The following is a 16,518-nucleotide window of genomic DNA, read 5'->3' on the forward strand; positions in this document are numbered from 1 at the left end:
GGCAGTGAGTTAGGGTGGGGCAGCTGCCTCTTCTTCTCCCCAACCATTAAAGCAAGTGACTCTGCCACCCAGATCCATTTTTGAGTTAATAACAATTGTCGGATTTGTTAAGCGCTTACAATGTGCCGGGCACTGTTCTAAGCACTGGGATAGATAAAAGCTGAGCGGGTAAAACACAGGCCCTGTCCCACATGGGGCTCACACTCTTATACTAAGCACTGAGGTAGATACAAACTAATCGGGTCGGACACAGTCCCTGTCCCACATGGGGCTCAAGGTCTTAATCCCTATTTTCCAGATGAGGGAGCTGAGGCCCAGAGAAGTGAAGCGACTTGCCCAAGGTCACCCAGCAGACAAATGGCGGAGACAGGAATTAGAGCCCATATCCATCTGACTCCCAGGCCCGTGCTCTAGCCATTAGGCCATGCTGCTTCTTGTGTGTGTGTGTGTGTGTGTGTGTGTGTTTGTGCTTCCAATACAGCAGCAGGATGGTATTTGGCTCAGACGAAGCTTGTCAGTCACTAGCAGATGGTAAGCCCCTATAGAGCTCAGTTTCTATTTTCATCTCCCAGAGCCGGGGCCAGGGCATTCTGTCGAGCGTCCCGAGACAGAGGGCGGCCCCCCCGCCCCAGGCCAGAGTATACATGGACTCTCTCCTTGGCCAGCATGTGGGTCGTCGGAGGGTTTTCCCGAAGAAGCAGAGGTCCGAAGCCCTGAGAAATAGGCCATCTTTCGTCGGGTAATGACACCGGGAAGCAAACTGTCTCTGCTTCACTCCCACTCCTCCCCAAGTAATTGCCACCGGGAGAAGCTTGCCAGGAGAGACGTCCTGGGTGGACCGGAGGTCACCCAGGGGTCAGGAGAGGAGCCAGAGGGACCATGTCCAGTCCTTGGGAAAGACCGGCGTGGCCCAGTGGATCGAGCCCGGGCCTGGGAGTCAGGAGGACCTGGGTTCTCTTTCCGGCTCGACCACCTGTCTGCTGCTGGGTGACCTTGGGGAAGTCGCTTCACTTCTCTGGGCCTCAGATGCCTCGGCTGTAAATTGGGGTTGAAGACTGTGACCCCCCCGTGGGACAGGGGTCTGTCTCCTCCAGTCTAGACTGTAAGCTCATTGTGGGCAGGGAATGTGTCCATTTATTGTGGAACTGTACTCCCCCAGGAGCTTGTACAGTACTCTGCACACAGTAAGCGCTCAGTGAATACAATCGAGCGAATGACGACCCTAAAGAAGATACCCAGTAACCTTCGTGGGTGGGTGAGGAGAAAGGTTGCTTTCTGAGATGAACAGAGAAGCTATTTATTGTTGTACTGTACTCTCCCAAGTGTTTAGTACAGTAAATACTCAATAAAAACAATCAAGTGAATGAATGAGTGAACGGGGCTGCAAGGTGACTCCACGGGTAGGAGACCCCAAGTCTTTTTTATGGAATTTGTAAAGCGCTTACTCTGTGTCAAGCATTGTACTAAGTGCTGGGGTAGACACAAGCTAATCAGGTTGGATATAGTCCATGTCCCCACAGTTTTAATCCCCATTTCTTTGACGCCCAGAGAAGTGAAGTGACACTCCCGAGGTCACACAGCGGACAAGTAGCGGGAGCAGAGATTAGACCCCGGGCCCTTCTGATTCCCAGGCCCGGGCTCCAGTCACTCCTCACATTGCTTCCTCAGGCTTAATTTTAGGTGGGACTGACAAAATCTGAGGGGCAAATGGGAAGGTGGGAATACTATTTATTCAGCATCTATTGTCTGCAAAGCACTGTACTAAACTCTTGTAAAAAAATACACGGAATAGAATAATTCATTCAATCATATTCACTGCTTACTGTGTGCAGAGCACTATATTAAGCGCTTGAGAGAGTACGGTACAACAATAAGCAGACAAATCCTTGGGGCCCAGGGGGTTAGAGTGTACTCTTCCAAGAACTTAGCACAGTGCTCTGCACACATTAAGTGCTCAGTAAATATGACTGCATGGCAGGGGAGACTGGAGACAGTTACAGAAGGAAATTCTACCGCACTCTTCCAAGTGCTTACCACAGTGCTCTGTGCAGAGGAAGCCCTGGATAGGCACAGATGGATTGGAAGATGAAACAATGAAAATACCAAATCAACCGAAAAGACAAGGACAGCGATGACTTCTCCCACTCCCTTCTGCGTCGCCCTGACTTGCTCCCTTTGTTCTTCCCGCCTCCCAGCCCCACAGCACTTTACAATAACAATAATCATGGTATTTGTTTAGTGCTTACTATGTGCCAAGCACTGTTCTAAGTGCTAGGGTAGATACAAGGTAATCAGGTTGGACACGGTCCCCGCCCCACACGGGGCTCACCGTCTTAGTCCCCATTTTACAGATGAGGGAACTGAGGCCCAGAGAAGCGAAGTGACTTGCCCAGTGTGACACTTCTGTCCATATCTGCCATTTCTTTCTTTCTTTATATTGATGTCTGTCTCCCCGCCCCTAGACCGCAAGCTCGCTGTGGGCAGGGAATCTGTCCGTTTATTGGTGTAGGGTCCTCTCCCAAGTGCTTAGTCCAGTGTTGTGCACACAGTAAGCGCTCAATAAATATGACTTAACTTCTCAGTGCCTCAGTTACCTCATCTGTAAAATGGGGATTAAGACTGTGAGCCCCACGTGGGACAACCTGATTCCCCTGTGTCTACCGCAGCGCCTAGAACAGTGCTCGGCACATAGTAAGCGCTTAACAAATACCAACATTATTATGACTGGGTGAATGACTCTGACGAAAAGGAATCCAAAGGAGCAGTGGGGTACTGGGCTTAGGAGCTGAGTTGTAGGGTCTTCGCTGGGCTGAGCAGCTGGGGAAAGGGGGGTGGGGTCGCGGACCCCTTCCTCCATCCCCCAGAGCATGGCTTTGGCACTGGGGGAGCACTTAGAAGGGTGAGGAGGGGGTGGGCCAAGGGGCTGAACCCAAGGGGACTGGGGATCCTGGGGGTCTGGGGGCCGAGTTCTGGGGGCCTGAGGGTCCGGGGCTCTGTGGGTCTGGGGTCTGGAGATCTGGGAGTCTGGGAGTCTGGGAATCTGGGGGTCTGGGAGTCTGGTGGTCTGGAGGTCTGGGGGTCCGGGAGTCCGGGGGGCTGGGGATCCGGGGGGCTGTGGGGTTCTGGGGGCCCTGGGGATCAAGGGTTCCGGGGGTCTGGGTGTGTAGGGGCTTCGGGGGTCCGGGGTCTTGGGGCTCCGGGGGTCTGGGGGTCCGGGGGTCCAGGGATCCAGGGGTCTGAGTGTGCTGGGGGTCCGGGGATCCAGGGGATCAGGGGGTCCGGGGGTCCGGGGTGAGGCGGCAGGAGCGGGCCCCTGTGTCTGTGCCTCCCACCCACAGAGGGCCGGGCCCGGCGGGGCCGGGGGGGCCGGGGGCCAGGACTCCCCTTCTCCATCCTCCCCCCTCCCTCCCCTGCCCCCGGGGGTTTGGGGGACGGGGGGCGATGGGGGGGTGAGCAGGCTCGTGCGGGTCCCCCCGGGCCGGGGGGCGGGGAGGCGGGGGCCGGGGGCTGAGGCCGGAGGCGGGGCGGGGGGCGGGGGGCGGGGGCGGGGCCGCCCGGGCAGCCCTATGTGCCAACTTGGGGAGCGGCGGCGGTGCGGGGCGGTGCGGTGCGAGGCGGTGCGGGGAGACGCCGGAGCCATGGGGTGAGTGCCCCCCGGACCCCCCCCTCCCGGGGGTCCTGCCCTCCCCCCCGGGCCCCTCCCCCATCCTCCTCTCCCCCGGACCCCCAGGCAGACGCCCAGACCCCCAAACCCCGGCTCCACACCCGCGCACCATCCTCACCCGCTCCTCCCGGCCCATCCTGCCCCCTCCTTCGTACTCACCTTGCCCCCTCGCCTGTGCCCACCCAGCCCCCTCCTCCCTGCCCATCTTGCCCCCTCCCCTGTGCCCACCCAGCCCCCTCCTCCCTGCCCATCTTGCCCCCCCCGTGCCAACTCTACCCTCTCCTCCCTGCCCATCTTGCCCCCCCCGTGCCAACTCTACCCCCTCCTCCCTGCCCATCCTGCCCCCTCCTGCGTGCCCACCTTGCCCCCTCGCCTGCGCCCCCCCGCTCCCCCGGTCTGTGCCTCCCCGCCCCCCGATTCGTGCCCCCCCGCCCCCCCGGTCGGTGCCCACCCAGCCCCGTGTGAGGCTCCCCTAAGGCCTGCCCGCGCCGGTGCCCCAGTGCCCGCCTCTCAGGGTGCCCGGGGGACCCCTTCCCCTCCGCAGCTTGGACCCCCGGAGCCCCGGGGGGGAGGGGAGAGGAGGGGGAGGGTCCCGCATCGCCTCAGATCGCGACCCCCGACGGCTGAGGGTGGGCGCGGGGGAGGGGGATGGGGAGAAGCTGGGGGAACCAGGGGGCTAAGGCCTGGTGCCAAGACTCTGGAAGTTTGGGCATGTTGGGGGGTGGGTGGGAAGGGGGGATGCGGGTCTCCCACCACCCCAGGTGGAGGGACCCTCACCCCTGTCCATCCGTCCATCCTGCTGGGAGCCGTAGTGGTCCCTGCCGGGGTTGGGGGGCGTGGGGAGGCCAGCCCGAAAACAGGAGAAAGCCAGGAGCCCCGGGCGATCCCAGGGGTTCCCCCTTCCCCCCCAGGGGCTGCGGGCTGGGGTTGGTCCGCCCTCACCCAGAACCTCAAAAAAGCCCCCCCATCCCCCAGCATGAAGCTCCGCCCCTCCAGGGTGACCCCCGTGACCCCGTGACCCCTTGCTCTCTCAGGGACCCCCCCCCCCAGATCTGGTCACCCAGAGAGCAGGACCCCCCCATCCCCTCCTCCCCTCCACCGGCACCAGCCATGTCCAGAATGGGAATGGGTCGCTTTATTGTTCTATTGTCCTCTCCCAAGCGCTTAGTACAGGTGCAGAACACCCAGTAAGCGCTCAATAAACATGCCACTGACTGACTGAATTGGGACTTTGGGGGATTTCGGAAGACCGTATTTTCTGGACCAGAAGGTGTTTTCACTCGGTGAAGTAAGTGGCAATTGAATTTGCCACTTGGCAATTGAAATCCTGGCAATCGAATCTGACCCTCAAGCTGCTGTGACTGTTTGCTACAGTTTCCCTTAATGATTAATCTGGAGAAATGCACCCTTTGAAAACGGCAGTGGGCCCAAATTGCCCCACCACTGTTGGTTTAGGGTTGTTTTTTTTTCATTCATCAGAAATTGGTCTTTAATGAGACCCGAAACACAGTGGCTTTGTGGATCGAGCACGGGGCTGGGAGTCGGAAGGTCATGGGTTCTTATCCCGGCTCCATCACTTGTCTGCTGTGTGACCTTGGGCAACTCACTTCACTTCTCTGGGCCTCAGTTGTCTCATCCATATAATGAGGATGAAGACTGTGAGCCCCATGTGGGACAGGGACTGTGGCCAACCTGATTACTTTGCATCTACCCCCATGCTTAGAACAGTGCTTGGCACAAAGCACTTAGTAAGTACCATAATTATCATTATTATTGTTATTACCCTGAACCGCCTCAAAGACACCCTTCCCGGAGGTCTACTTGTAAAATTTAATGGGTCAATCAGTGGTATTCATTGAGCACTACCTGACTGTGTGTGTGTAGAGTACTGTACTAAGCACCTGGGAGAGTACGTGTCACAGGATTGGTAGACAGTTCCAGATTTCTCAATCAATCAGTCGTATTTATTGAGTGCTTACTGTGTGCAGAGCATTGTACTCAACGTTTGGGAGAGTACAATAGAACAATCAACAGACACATTCCCTGCCCACAACAAGCTTACAGCCTAGAAAGGGAGACAGACGTTCATATAAATAAATAAAATGACAGATATGGACATAAGTGCTGTGGGGCAGGCGTGGTGGGGGGGAGGGAGTAAAAGGGGCAAGTCAGGGCAACACAGAAGGGAGTGGGAGATGAGAAAAAGAGGGCTTAGGCAGGGAAGACCTCCTGGAGGAGATGAGCCTTCAGTCAGGCTTTGAAGGCGGGGAGGGTAATTGTCTGTTAGATATGAAGAGGGAGGGCATTCCAGGACAGAGGTAGGATGTGGGCGAGAGGTCGGCGGTGAGATAAAGGAGACGGAAGGACAGTGAGAAGGTTGGCGTTAGAGGAGCGAAGCGTGCTGGCTGGGTTGTGGTAGGAGAGCAGTAAGGTGAGGTAGGAGGAGGCAAGGTGATGGACTGCCTTAAAGCCGATGGAGAGGAGTTTTTGTTTGCTGCGGGGGAGGATGGGCAATCCCTGGAAACATAGACTGTAGGTTTCGGTAGGAAAATGATCCAGGCAGCAGAGTGAAGCATGGACTGGAGGGAGGAGAGACAGGAGGCTGGAGGTTGATATAGTAATAAAGGCGGGGTAGAATAAGTGCTTGGATTAAAGCAGTTGCACAGACGGAGTGGAAAGGGCGGATTTTAGCGATGTAGTGAAGGTTGACCCGACAGGATTTAGTGATAAAACTTAATCTGGGGTTGAATGAGAGAGAGGAGTCAAGGATAACGCCAAGGTTTCGGACTTGTGAGAAAGAAAGGATGGTGGTGCCGTCTACAGTGCTGGGAAAGTCAGGGGCTGGGCAGGGTTTGAGTGATAAGATGAGGAGTTCTGTTTTGAACATGCTAAATCTGAGGTGACGGCAGGACGCCCAAGTAGAGATGTCTTGAAGGCAGGAGGAAATGCGAGATTGCAGAGAGGGAGAGAGATCAGGGCTGGAGATGGAGATTTGGGAATCATCCGCACGGAGGTGGTAGTCGAAGCCATGGGAGCGAATGAGTTCTCTAAGGTAGTGGGTGTAGACGGAGACTAGAAGAGGACCCAGAACTGAGCCTTGAGGGACCCCCACAGTTAGGGGGTGGGAGGCAGAGGCGGAGCCCGCAAGTGAGACTGAGAATGAGCGGCCAGAAGAGGAGGATTTTTGTAGGTTCCCAGATTGCTGTAAAATCTTGGATTTCTAAAGGTTCAGAATTAACCAAGTTTCTGGATTCTGAAGGTTCTGGACTTCTGATGTCGGAATTTTTGATGTTGCAAACTATCTCCCATTTAATAATAGTGATTATTGTGGTTTTGTTAAGCACCGTTAACTGTGCCAGTTAACCCCAGGAGCTGGGGTAGGTACAAGGCAGTGGGTAGTACACGGTCCCCGTCCAGGGCTCCCTGTCCTAATCCCCATTTTACAGATGAGGGAACTGAGGCACAGAGAAGTGAAATGACTTGCCCAAGATCACACGGCAGGCAAGTGGCGGCACCAAGCTTAGAACCCGGGTCCTTCTAACTCCCAGGTCTGTGCTCTATCCACTAGGTCATGCTGCTTCATTACATCGTCAAGGCTTTAGCTGGGGAGTTCTCGGGATGGAGGGAGGAGAAGGGGCTGGGAAACTCACAGGGGTTGGAGGGTTTTTGATCGATGATGACGGTATTTATTAAACACTGGCTATGTACTCAACTGCATAAGACGAGACAGTTTACCAAGCACCGTAGTCAGCGCTGGGGTAGAGGCAAGAAAGTTCATTCACGGTCCCCGGCTCACACATGGCTCAGAGTCTAAGAGGAAGTGGGAATAGGTATTTTGTCCTCATTTTACCCCTGGGAATAAATGGTTCCTAAGGAAGATGTTTCCTACAGAAGGACAACACCGGGACCTTGCGTTTCTTTTCTTTTTTTTTTTTGCGGTATTTGTTAAGTGCCTTTTGTGCCAGGCACTGCTCTAAGTGTCGGGGTGGATACAAGCTAATCACGTTGGACACAGTTCCTGTCCCTCAGGGGGCTCACATTCTCAATACCCACTTTGCAATTGAGGTCACTGAGGCACAGAGAAGTGAAGTGACTTGCCTAAGGTCACTCGGGAGACACATGGTGGACCCGGAGTTAGAACCCAGGCCCTTCTGACTCCCAGGCCTGTGCTCTTTCCGCTAGGCCATGCTGTTTCTTTGTCCCTTAGATAGCAGGATCTGTCCTAGGAAATTGCCTTGGGGATTTAGCCCGGTTTAATTTGCTGTCATTTTAACTCGATATGATCCCTCCTTCCCCTCTCCATCCCCTCGCTCTTCACGTGTTTCCCCTGGGGGATTCTCAAGGGAAAAGTCGGGCTTCTCTCCTTCCATCCCAGGTGCAGAAGCCCATTTCTCCTCAGACAAGTTAGTGGATGGGTTGGTAGGGAGATAATGTGGCCTAAAGGCTAGACCCTGGGCCTGGAAATCAGAAGGACCCGTATTCTAATCCCAGCACCACCACTTGTCTGCTGCGTGACCTCGGGCAAGTCACTTCACTTCTCTGGGCCTCAGTGACTTCATCTGGAAAATGGGGATGAAGACTATGAGTCCCATGCAGGACAGGGACTGTGTCTAACCTGCTTAGCTTGTATCCACCCCAAAGCTTAGTAAAGTGCCTGGCATTTAATAAGCGCTTAACAAACAGCATTTAAAAAAAATTGTAGACTGACAAGAGGTTGAAGAGTTGGTAGGAACGGGGAGAGAAGTGACAATCCAGAGTCAGTCAGTCAAGCACATTTATTGAGTGCTTACTGTGTGCCCAGCACTGCGTTAAGCGCTTGGGAGAGTCCAATAGAACAGTTTAACAGTCACTATCCTCGCTCACAAGAGCCTGCAGTCCAGAGAAACCTCTATGGCATTCCCGGCTTTCGTGTGCATTGATTCGGTAAATGAAGAAAAATGTTTTGACACTTCTGCCTGTGAGTGATGGGACCTCCCTCTTCGTCCTTCCCCACCCCTCCCTCGACTCATCCACCCAAGCTAAAATTCCGCCCCCCCTCCCCCCGGGAAATTCTCCAGTTATCTACTTTTTTTTTCAAGATATGATCAGACTCTTGAATCCCATGATCGAGTTTCTAGACACCCACTGGCCCTCTAACATTCATTCATTCATTCAATCATATTTATTGAGCGCTTTGTCTGCAAAGACACCGTTGGGTAGCTTTGTCCCTGCTGACTCTATTTTCATCATCATCACTGTGGTATTTTTTAAATGCTGATTGTGGGTCAGGCACTGTACCAATCACTGGGGAGGATGCAAGCAAATCGGGTTGGACACAATCCCTGCCCCATGTGGGTCCCGCCGTCTCCCCACTTTCCAGATGAGGTCATTGAGTCACAGAGAAGTGAGGTGATTTGCCCTGCCCGGGCACTAAACTGAGCTCTGTGGTGGAAGCAAGCAAATCGGATTGGACACAGTCCCTGTCCCACAGAGGGCTCACAGTCTTCATCCCTGTTTTACAGATGAGGGAACTGAGGCCCAGAGAAGTGAAGTGACTTGTCCAAGGTCAGACAGCAGACAAGTGGCAGAGAGGGGATTAGAATCCATGTCCTTCTGACTCCCAGGCCTGGTCTCTAGCCACTAGACCAAGCCGCAGTAATGCTGAACTGGAAACTGAAGTTACTTTGGTCTGGTTCAGGGCTATTTCTACAGCTTTGTAAATGGAGAGTTTCTTAGTGGGCAAGATGGATAGAGAAATACCACTCAAGATGATGCAGTTTTCTCTTCTTGGAAAAAGCCAGGCATTTGATCTTCATTGAGTCATGCCTTTCTACCTTGGAGGCTTTTGGATAACTCCCGTTTGACATCACCAATAGATCATCTTTTCATTTCACAAACAAAAACTAACCTCCACAAGCCAGCTCGTCTGCCATCAGATTTGATTAATTTTGCAAACAAGGTTTGATTGCTGAATCGTATGGGCAGAGGCAATACGACCCCTCGTTTTGCGTCTGACCGAGGAAACATCGCCTTGCCTGCATGCCCAAATCTCGGTTCAATGAAACACTTCACTCAACCTTGTTTCGTGTCCTCTGCCTCATTTTCTGAGATGGTTCCTTTTCTCCTTTAACTTTCCATCCACCAGGCAGGGAAGGGGAGCTTATGGGGTTGGTGAATTGCTTCAACATTTGGAATTATCACGGTTCTCACTTGTTCTCCTCGTGTTCGCTGAAAAGCTAGCTGCAACTCACTCCCTCGGGTCACTTTGGAGAAGGCTTTGAAGTAATGTTCTCTGCTGTTGGGTATTTGTGGCAACCCTCCTGGCTTTTGTCTTTTCTTTTTTTTTTAATGGTATTTGTTAAGGGCTTACTATATGCCAGGCATTTCGCTAAGCGCTGGAGTAGATACAAGCGAATCAGGTTGGACACAGTCTCTGTCCCACATCAGGCTCACACTCTTAATTCCTATTTTACCAATTCATTCATTCATTCAATCATATTTATTGAGCGCTTACTGTGTGCAGAGCACTGTACTAAGCACTTGGAACGTACAATTCGGCAACAGATAGAGACAATCCCTGCCCAACAACAGGCTCACAGTCTAAAAGGGGAAGACAGAGAGCAAAACAGAACAAGCAGTCAGGCATCAATACCATCAGAATAAAGAGAATCATAGATATATACACATCATTAATAAAATAGAGTAATAAATAATATATACAAGTATACACAAGTGCTGTGGGGAGGGGAAGGGGGTAGAGCAGAGGGAGGGGGTAGGGGTGATGCGGAGGGGAGGAGGGGCAGAGGAAAAGGGGGGCTCAGTCTGGGAAAGCCTTCTGGAGGAGGTGAGCTCTCAGTAGGGCTTTGAAGAGGGGAAGAGAATTAGTTTGGCGGATGTGAGGAGGGAAGGCATTCCAGGTCAGCGGTAGGACGTAGGCTAGGGGTCGATGGCGGGATAGGAGTGAACGGGGGATGGTGAGGAGGTTAGTGGCAGCAGAGTGGAGTTTATGGGGTGGGCTGCAGAAGAAGAGAAGGGAGGTGAGGTAGGAGGGGCCAAGGTGATGGAGAGCTCTGAAGCCAAGTGTGAGGAGGTTTTGTTTCATGTGAAGGTTGAGAGGGAACTCCTGGAGGTTTTTGAGGAGGGGAGTGACATGGCCAGAGCATTTCTATAGAAAGATAATCCGGGCAGCAGAATGAAGTATAGACTGGAGCAGGGAGAGACAGGAGGATGGGAGATCAGAGAGGAGGCTGATGCAATAATCCAGTCAGGATATTATGAGAGATTGTACCAGCAAGGTAGCAGTTTGGATGGAGAGGAAAGGGCGGATCTTGGCAATGTCGCGAAGGTGAGACCGGCAGGTTTTGGTGACAGATTGGATATGTGGGGTGAATGAGAGAGCAGAGTCAAGGATGACACCAAGGTTGCGGGCTTGTGAGACGGGAAGGATGTACTGTCCACAGTGATGGGAAAGTCCGGGAGAGGACAGGGTTTGGGAGGGAAGATAAGGAGCTCAGTCTTGGACATGTTGAGGTTGAGGTGGCAGGAGGACATCCAGATGGAGATGTCCTGAAGGCAGTAGGAGATACCAGCCTGGAGGGAGGGAGAACAGGGGAGGAGATGGAGATTTGGGTATCATCTGCGTAGAGATAATAGTTGAAGCCGTGGGAGCGAAAGAGTTCACCAAGGGAGTGAGTATAGATGGAGAACAGAAGGGGACCGAGAACTGACCCTTGAGGAACCCCTACAGTTAGGGGATGGGAGGGGGAGGAGGAGCCCATGAAGGAGTCCGAGAATGAATGGCCAGGGGGATAAGAGGAGAACCAGGAGAGGGCGGAGTCCGTGAAGCCAAGGTTGGATAATTGTTGAGAAGGGGAGGGTCAACAGTGTCAAAGGCAGCTGAGAGGTGGAGGAGGATTAGGATGGAGAAGGAGCCATTGGATTTGTAAGAAGGAGGTCATTGGTGACCTTTGAGAGGGCGGTTTCTATGGAGTGGTGGGAACCGAAGCCAGATCCGGGGGGGCGGTCTGGGAGAGTGTTGGAGTTGAGGAATTCAAGGCAGTGAGTGTAGACGACTCGTTCTAGGAGTTCGGAAAGGAAGGGTAGGAGGGAGATGGGATGACAACTGGAAGGGGCAGTGGGGTCGAGAGAGGGTTTTTTAGGATGGAGGAGACGTGGGCATGTTTGAAGGCAGAGGGGAAGAAGCCGTTGGAGAGGGAGTGGTTAGAGATGGAAGTTATGGAGGGGAGGAGGGAAAGGAAGCAGCGAGGTCTAGTGGATAGACCACAGGCTTGGGAGTCAGAAGGACCTGTGTTCTCATCCCGGCTCTGCCACTTGTCTGCTGTGGGACCTTGGAAACTCATAAGGCTCACAGTCTAAATCTCCATTTTCAGATGAGGGAACTGAGGCCCAGAGAAGAGAAGTGAATTGCCCAAGGTCACACAGCAGACACAGGTCTGTCCCAGGCCTATATCTGTTATTTTACTTATTTATTTATTCATTTATGTATGTTAATGTCTACGTCCCCCTCCTGCCTGTGAGTTCACTGTGGGCAAGGAATGTGTCTGTTTTTGTACTGAACTCTTCCACTCACAGTAAGCACTCAATAAATATGATTGAGTGAATGAATGTGGGTATAGACCTGGAGGCCCAAGCAGGCCCAAGCAGGGGGAGTGTCTGTTGTCCTCTTCCAAGTGCTTAGTACAACGCTGTGCACACAGTAAGCATTGAAGAGATACCAATGATTGATTGAGTGGGCCACCTCTATATGGCTAGTGTAAGCTCATTACGGGTAAGAAATGTGTCTGCTAATTCTGCTGGATCGGGCTTGCCTATACACTTAGTACAGTGCTCTGCACCTAGGAAGCGCTCAATAAATGCAACTGATTGATTGGTCGATTGAGGAGGTCACATTCCCTTTAAGGAAAGGGGAAATAATAGTAATAATGATGGTGTTTGTGAAGCACTTACTGTGTGCCAAGCACTTTTCTAAGCATTGGGGTAGATACAAGGTATAATCAGGTTGTCCCACGTGGAGCTCACAATCATTAATCCCCATTTTGCAGGTGAGGTCACTGAGGCGCAGAGAAGTGAAGTGACTTGCCCAAGCACAGCAGATATGTGGGGGGAGCCGGGATTAGAACCCATGACCTTCCGACTCCCAGGCCCAGGCTCTTTCCACTAGGCCACACTCCTTCTAGGAAAGGCAGAGGAGTGAGGGGAACACTAGTGGAAAAAGTCCTAGCCTGGGAGTCAGAGGGCCTGGGTTCTAATCCTGACTCTGCCATGTGTCTGCTGAGTGACCTTGGGCAAGTCACTTCACTTATCTGCGCCTCACTTTCCTCATCTATAAAATGGGGTTTCAATACCTGTTCTCCCTCTTTCCTAGACTGCCAGCAGCCCCATGTGGGACAGGGACTGTGTCCAACCCAATCATCTTGCACCTCTCCCCAGCTCTTAATACAGTGCTTGGCACACAGTGAGCCCGTAACAAATACCAAAGTTATCATTACCCACCAGTCAATGGTATGGACTGATCACTTTCTTTGTGCAGAGCACTGTACTAAGAACTTGGCGTTATTATTACTATCATCATTAATAATCAGTTGTATGTATTAAGTGCTTATTAAGTGCAAAGGACTATACTAAGCGCTTGGAAGAGTACAATAAAGCAATATGACAGAGAGACAGTTGGGTTCTCCAAATGGCTCCCCCTCTTATCCCCACACCCACACAATCCTGTCACTTTTCATTTCTTCTCTCCAGGCGATGCAGAGAAAAGGGCAGTAAGTCCCACTGTCTAGATCTCTGGCCATTCAGTCTTTGTGTCTGTTTGTTTAGAGCGGGTGATGTGTTAAACACTCAGCAGGTGAGTAGCACTGTGCTAAGGGCTGGGGCAGAAAAAAAGACTAAATGATGGGCCACCGTCATAGACCCACATGGGGCTCATGGTCTAAGAGGGAAAGAGAACAGGTGCTGAATCCCTGTTTTACAGATGGAGAAGTTAAGTGCCCAAGGTCTCACAGCAGGCAAGTGATGGAGTCAGCATTATTCATTCATTCAATCGTATTTATTGAGTGCTTACTGTGTGCAGAGCACTGTATTAAGTGTTTGGAAAGTACAATTCAGCATCAGATAAAGACAATTCCTACCCAACAACAGGCTCACAGTCTAGAAGGGGGAGACAGACAACAAAACAAAACAACCAGACAGACATCAATAGCATCAAAATAGATAAATAGAATTATATATATATATATATATATATATATATATATACATCATATATATACACATATATGCACATAAATTTATATATATATATATAATCATCATATCGATATATAGACATTAGAACCCAGGTCCCCCAATTCACAGCCCTGCTCTCTCCTGTTGTGTTGTACTCTCCCAAGCACTTAGTACAATGCTCTGCACATCCCAATTCCTCTGCGTGTCTGCTGTGTGACCTTGGGCAAGTCACTTTACTTCTCTGTGCCTCAGTGACCTCATCTGTAAAATGGGGATTGAGACTGTGAGCCCAAAAGGGACAGGGACTGTATTCAACCTGATTTGCTAGTATCCACCCTAGTGCTTAGTACAGTGACTGGCATATAGTAAGCGCTCAACAAATACCATAATTATTATTATAGTAGATGCTCAATTAAATTCCATTGATTGACTGATTGATTTCCACTAGGTCACATTGTTTCTGCTGTTTGCTGTTATATGGTACTCTCCCTGGCACTTAGTACAGTGCTGTGCACATAGTAAGTGCTCAATAAATACCATTGATTGATTAATGGATTTTTACTACATCACATTGTTTCCACTGTTTGTTATTGTTATATCGTACTCTCCCAAGTGCTTAGTACAGTGCTCTGCACATAGTAGGTGCTTAATAAATACGACTGATTGATTGATTGATTGATTTCTACTAGGCCACATTGCTTCTACTGTTTATTATGAGAGTGTACTCTCCCTTTCTCTGAAGCAGCATGGTCTAGTAGATAGAGCACGGGCCTGGGATTCTGCCATTTGTTTGCATTGTGAGCTTGGGCAAGTCACTTAACTCCTCTGTGCCTCAGTTACCTCATCTGTAAAATGGGGGTTAAGAGTGTGAGCCCCATTGGGACAGGGACCGTGTCCAACCTGATTAGCTTGTATCTACTCCAGCACTTAGAACAGTGCCTGGCAGATAGTAAGCGCTTAACAAATACCGTTCATTATTACAGTGCTCTGCACACAGTTGTTGTTGTTGTCTTAGCTGTGGAGTCATCTCTGACCCATAGGGACTCCGTGGACACATCTTTCTCAGAACGCCCCACCTCCACCTCCAATCGTTCTAGTAGTGGATCCATAGAGTTTTCTTGGGAAAAATCCACAAGTGGTTTACCATCGCCTCCTTCCGCATAGTCAACTCGAGTCTCCGCCCTCCACTCTTTCCTTTGCCGCTGCTGCCCAGCACAGATGGGTTTTGACTTGTAGCGGATTGCCTTCTGCTCGCTAGCCACTGTCCAAGCTAGGGATGGAACGGGTAGGCCTCTGCTTGACTCTCCCTCCCATAGTCGAGACTAGTAGAGGACTGGAAACTTTCCAGGTGCCACCCTGAGAGGGGCTGCACACGGTAAGACTCAATAAATGTGACTGACTGACTATAACCATTAGGCAAGATGGTTACCCATCTTGAAAAATGAAGAAAAACCCTCCCTTAAATCATACGTTGGCTAGGAACAATTCCCCACAAGGTCAGGATTTCAGGCAGAGACGAGGAAAACACATATCTGCTTTTCCCTCCATCCTAGGTGGGTCCAAAGCCATGAGGATATTCCACAGAGGATCTTAAAGTCAGTCAGCATAGTCAATCGCATTAATTGACACATTTACTGTGGGAAGAGCATTAGACTAAGCGCTTGGGAGAGGACAATAAACAGACAATTCCTGGTTTGTGAGCTTTGCATTTAAGGAAGCAGCATGGTCTGGTGGCTAGAGCACGGGCTCGGGTGTCAGAGGACTTGGGTTCTAATCCCGGCCTGCTGCGTGACCTGGCTCAAGTCGCTTCACTTCTCTGGGCCTCAGTTCCCTCATCTGTGAAACAGGGAATTAAGATAGTGCGCCCCATGTGGGACAGGGAGTGGGTCCAACTGGAAAGCCTTGTATCTACCCCAGCGCTTAGAACACTGCCTGACACGTAGTAAGTGCTTAATAAATCAGTGGGTCAACTGCAGTCGAATTGTTTCCAATTCGTAGCGACTCCGTGGACCCGCTTTCTCCACAATGTCCTACTTTTGCCTCATTCCGGCATGTGCAGCCATTGCACTTTCTTGGTAAAAAAAAGGGAAGTGATTTACCATTACCTTCTTCCAGCTTAACAAATACCATTAAAAAAAATTGGATGTTAAGACTGTGAGCCTCACGTGGGACAGGGACCGTGTCCAACCTGATTAGCCTGTACTTACAGCCCTTAGTACAGTGCTTACTGCATATTCAATCATGTTTCATTCAATTCAATCATATTTATTGAGCATTTACTGTGTGCAGAACACTGTACTAAGCCCTTGGGAAAGTACATATGACAATAAAGATACATTCGTTGCTTACAAGAGCTTACACATAGTAAATGCTTCACAAATACCATAAAGTAATAAAAAAAAGCAGTGGCTGATTGTGCAGTACCTGGGAAAGGCAACCTTGGCCTTGGGGGGCTATTTATAGGACATTGAGGTATGGGTGTCTGGGACCAGCTGCTGAGTTTCTCTTCACAGAGAGCTGGGTGTGAGGGTGGACCATAGGAGCTCTGGCGAAAGCCTGGGGGAACTTTCATCCAGCTGGCTCCATCATTCATTCATTCATCCATTCAAACATATTTACTGAGCACTTAC

The 16,518-nt window shown here is 51.2% G+C and overlaps 1 protein-coding gene across 1 annotated transcript in view; it reads left to right on the forward strand.

The window, feature by feature from the left end:
- The first annotated feature begins 3,592 nt into the window (after positions 1 to 3,592).
- The window catches only part of HOMER2 (homer scaffold protein 2), a 45,254-nt gene continuing 32,328 nt past the window's right edge, over positions 3,593 to 16,518 (forward strand). The window contains exon 1 of the mRNA XM_029065842.1: positions 3,593 to 3,643. Coding sequence (XP_028921675.1) covers positions 3,639 to 3,643 — 5 coding nt within the window. The 5' untranslated portion in view covers positions 3,593 to 3,638. The remainder of the gene's footprint in view (positions 3,644 to 16,518) is intronic.

Source organism: Ornithorhynchus anatinus, chromosome 5, assembly GCF_004115215.2.
Source record: "Ornithorhynchus anatinus isolate Pmale09 chromosome 5, mOrnAna1.pri.v4, whole genome shotgun sequence".
Classification (NCBI taxonomy): Eukaryota; Metazoa; Chordata; class Mammalia; order Monotremata; family Ornithorhynchidae; genus Ornithorhynchus; species Ornithorhynchus anatinus.